At 38.4% G+C, this 4,528-nt stretch overlaps 1 protein-coding gene across 1 annotated transcript; it reads left to right on the forward strand.

Moving 5' to 3' along the window:
• The first annotated feature begins 1,574 nt into the window (after positions 1-1,574).
• LOC118069178 (uncharacterized) lies at positions 1,575-4,129 on the forward strand. The gene has a single exon (XM_035087110.1). It carries the CDS (start codon positions 2,122-2,124, stop codon positions 4,060-4,062), a length of 1,941 nt encoding a protein of 646 aa, XP_034943001.1. The 5' UTR covers positions 1,575-2,121; the 3' UTR covers positions 4,063-4,129.
• The last annotated feature ends 399 nt before the right edge of the window (positions 4,130-4,528 follow it).

Raw genomic sequence — 4,528 nt, forward strand, 5'->3', positions numbered from 1 at the left:
TGAATAGACATCTCAAATACTACATCTATTTTCTTTTTCTATTATTTTTCTGAAAATATTACGGTATTTTACGACTGTAACGAATGTCATTGTTCTGATGAGTACCAGTTCCATCACTTATATATGAAACATTTCCTTTTCTTTTTACGTCGTCTGTTACTCTTTTAGTTACGCTTTCGACTACTAGTTTCACTTGCTTATTTAGTTCTTTCTTATCTTTTTTTGCTCATTTAAAATTGTAAATAAATTGCAATTCTCTAATCAGTGAAAAAAATAGTTTGCAATTTATCTTGTAATGATGACATGAAGTTAAAAAGAAAGTCGAAGATTGTATCGAAGAATTATTGAATATAAATTTATTTTAAATGGTTAAGTAGTTTAAAGTTACTTTCATAATCTAACAAAAAGTATCATTTTCTCAGTAATAATTAAAAAAAAAAAGGTAAACTATATATAATTTGTATGAATTAAAAAAAATAAAGGAGAATTAAGATAATAATATTTCTTTATTTTATCAATTACGTAGGTATTTATTAAATATTTATTTCAATGACAATAAATTGATATGTTAAGATAAATTGTTTGCAAAGAAATAGGTTGGAGTTAATTTTTATAGTAAAATTTACTAAATAATTTTCTCAGTTTATGTATACATATTCGAATGACTTAGAATCAAACATTATTTGGCAATAATAGTGTTCACGCAATGAATCCTGTATTATCAGCAATTTCAATTTATGTGGTGTTATCGTAAGGGAGGATGTACGCGTACCGTACAACCTAATTCGGATTACACCAAGAGATTACGGGCAGATAATGCATTGGAATGGTGCAGAGTGTAGGGAAGCTATTCTCTCAGTTCGTCTCAACGGTATAACATCGCGGCTTGATAAATAATTATTTGCTTCAATGACTAAACCTCAATCACTCCAAATTAATCAGATCAGTCTTGATCAATGTCGAAAATTTTCTATTATGTATCTTCGCAATGATCTAATTGATGATTTAAGTACTAGTGTATTATACCTAAAGAATGAGTTGCTGACATTTACCGGAGTATTCTTAAGGTGTTAATTCTCGCGAGCATCTTGATGTATGTTAGAGTGTTGAACCGTGAGAGTTAATTTTGTGACTTGAAAATTAAGCCGAGTAATAGTTTAGTGAACGCTTAGACGTCTTACTATCAAGTGAATAATTGTAAAGAGGAGTCTGACGACTGTGAGTCGAGACATGGCAGCAAGTAAAGTACAAAGTACGCCAGCGGCGATCGACGACTCGTGACCCACTTTTGAGGAGACGATGACCTAGATGCGGGGGTGCCACAATCATCCGAGATATCTCCTGGATCTCTAGCCTCCTTTTTTCCTCGCTTTCTCTTTACTCGTTCCTTTCTCTTACAATTTATCTGATTACCTTAATCTTAATTAACAGTTTTATCAAAGCGACATATTAATATAAACTTGTGATGTATATATCAATTTCATTTAGATGCGGGTTTTGCATCGTTTTAGAATCAGAGGAAAATTGTGCCGTTTACCGGAAGGAACAACGCGTTGATCGTATGAACCGGACGTGGCAAAGTTTCGCGGTTCCGTAGTTTAGTTCATGAAGAGAAAAGGACGATGTGATATCAGCTAAAATGGTGGGGATGTCGGCGCGATGTCTATGGAAGAGGAAAATACGCGCACGAGCGACAGACAGAGAAGATGAAGAGGTGGTGGTAAAGTATCGTGGTGGGGTTCTCGACGTCGCAGAGTGCTGAGCGACGGCGGCGTCGATGCGCGCGAGCAAAGGAACTTTAGTGTCGCTCGGACCGCGGTTATGAAAGGTGGACAGCTACTTAGTCCATTTTAGTTGTGCATTTCCGTGATTTTCTTGTTGACCCGGTTCCGACGCATTCACATTTATCAACTTTTTTCGCAACAAACCAATCATTGATACGATTTCACACGATATGGGATGAATGTTTTTGATTAAATCAATTACTTTTGTGGAATTATTTGAAAGAGGTTTTTTGATTGTGAGGTGAAATGATGTATCAAGTGTTAAAATTGAGGTAGAGATATTATTCAGGTTACCTCAATATATTTTAATGTTCTGGTGATCGTTTTAAATTGTAAAATGAGCCGTGCCTCTCAGGGCGGCCTGGAGGTGGAGAGATATATTGGTAGTTGTTTAATATCATCAACAGTGAGGCCCAATAATATACAGAAAACTATTGTGAAAAAAGAGTTACAATCAAGTCAGCGTAACAATTCACATTGTTATACTCAAAATAATTATTCTACGGGAAATGATCAACGTCAGTATGGAACTTGGACAGGTGCTCCTTTAATCTCCATGACGTCTAGTCCACGAAGAAATAATCAACGATCCTCTCCATCGCCTTGTCAACAGCAGCACTCGCCGGTCGAGTCGCAGCATCAGCAGACTCACCAGCAGGTTTCCTCACACCTGCAGAGTCGGAGTCCCCTATCGCGTTTAGCCATTCATACTCAGGGTGCTCCTCTTATTCTAGCCGGCCGCTATCACAGTCGTGGAAAGATTTCTAATTCCAACATCATTGCTAGTGCTAATGTTAACAATTTTTGTAACGTAAACAATAATACAATGTCCATTGGACGTTGTGCACCTGTCAGAAATCAGAAAACAATAGCTGAAGTTTCAAGAAAATGTCAGCCACAACAGCATCAGCAGCAACAACAACAACCACAGCCGCAACAACAACAAATCAATCAGAAAAATGACTGTCAAAATGCCAAGTTGGATAGCTCTTCAGGCACCAGCATAGCAAACATTGATTCACTTAGCATTACAAGTGATGAAAGCTCCAACAATTGTGAAAATAGTTTACCAAGAATAATAAAACCAAGAAAACGTAGAAAGAAGGATCGAAAGCCTACTAATGTTATTGCACCGGAAAATTCAAAACCAGAAGATCAACCGGTCACGACTAATTCTGGACTAGCGGATCAGTCGAGTGTCGTTTCACTAAAGCCATATGTGCCGATTTGCTATGAAACAAGGTACGAACCACCAGCTCACCGTGCTCAACGGAGGCCACCAGTTTGTAGGGAAAGTTACGGCAGAACTCAAGCACCAATGCAAGAGATTGTAGACACGAGGCAGAGGTACGCGCATAGACACGCGCAAGTGAAAGTGCTCGACGACAACCGGAATATAGTACCTGTGCTGGTTCGCACGACAGGTCTTACCAAGGGATATCGTAATCACCACCATCGTCATCCGGTTAACAATGCCATCAATCGAGCTATTCACAATGAAAATGGGCCTCGTTACATTCACAATTATGATACCTGTGAGAAAGTGGATATTATCGATGATCCTGGTTCTTGTCAGTGTCGTTATTGTAATCCTTCTGGTTTAATTTGGGATGTTGATCAAGATGGTTATTCGCCATTTTTAACACCACCATCGACTAGTACTGGCAATGATTTTGTTCAGATTTCTCAAATACCATTATTTCTATCACGATCAACTCTTGGATGCCAAGAACACGGTGAATATTATGATGTTGACGATCCTTTACGAGGTCATCATCATCACCATCATCATCATCACCACCATCAGATTCCAGTTGGTTCAACACGTCACGAACGGCTTGAATCTACCGGTGGTGTTCTACTAAGACGTAGCTGGAGTGATCCATCAAGTTACTTTAGCGAGCAAATCAGTACACCAAGTCGAGACGTGGGAGTAATTGGTGACCGTGGTCAACCTACAGAGATAGGTAGAGGCCGAAGCTCATGGCCTGGCAGTCCCTCATACGTATCACTTGGTATCAATGCATCTGGTTTATCAGCTCTAGCTAATCCAGCATCCAGTAGTCAAAGTCTTGAAGTTTCTACAGAAATTGTAACATCACACAATGGTCATCGTGATTTAGAGATTAAATTCTTTTCATCTTCACCGAGTGCAGTTCAGCCGGAAGAAGATAAATCACCATTTATTGATGACAACGAGGACTACAGTGACATTTGGAGTTATCACGAGTCAAAATTGCAGCAGGACTTTCGTACATTGCTGCAAGCTGAAGAGTGAACAGTCAAAGACTTAATTAAACTGTATGTGATGTGTGTAAGTGTATTAAGAATGAATGAAAAGATGACGTAGGAAGGAGGAACGAACGAGTGAAAGAGAGATTGAGAGTGATGAAAGCGAGATCGATATCGGGGTGAAGATATAAATTGGAAAACCGTCGAAGCGTGGAGTAGGAAAGTTAAGTCTGAGCAGCAATGAAAATAAAAACAGGTGGACTCTCACACGTGTATGTGCGAAAGTCGACTCGTGTCGGTAATATAACCGAAATATTTAATTGTAATGATTCAGGCTCGATGCTACCTCGAGTTAGAAACGCGGTAGTTTGTTCAAGACTGCAACCAAGAAATTGTTTCACAATTCGTCAATCAAAAAGCATGGATACTAAATCAATAGATAATCTACTTTAAAAAAAATAAAAATTATTTCTAACGGTACACGTAGTAAGTACGTGTTGGAATTGACGAAC

The sequence above is a fragment of the Chelonus insularis genome, unplaced genomic scaffold (assembly GCF_013357705.1).
Source record: "Chelonus insularis isolate UGA/USDA-ARS -01 unplaced genomic scaffold, ASM1335770v1 contig_406_pilon, whole genome shotgun sequence".
NCBI classification, from domain to species: domain Eukaryota; kingdom Metazoa; phylum Arthropoda; class Insecta; order Hymenoptera; family Braconidae; genus Chelonus; species Chelonus insularis.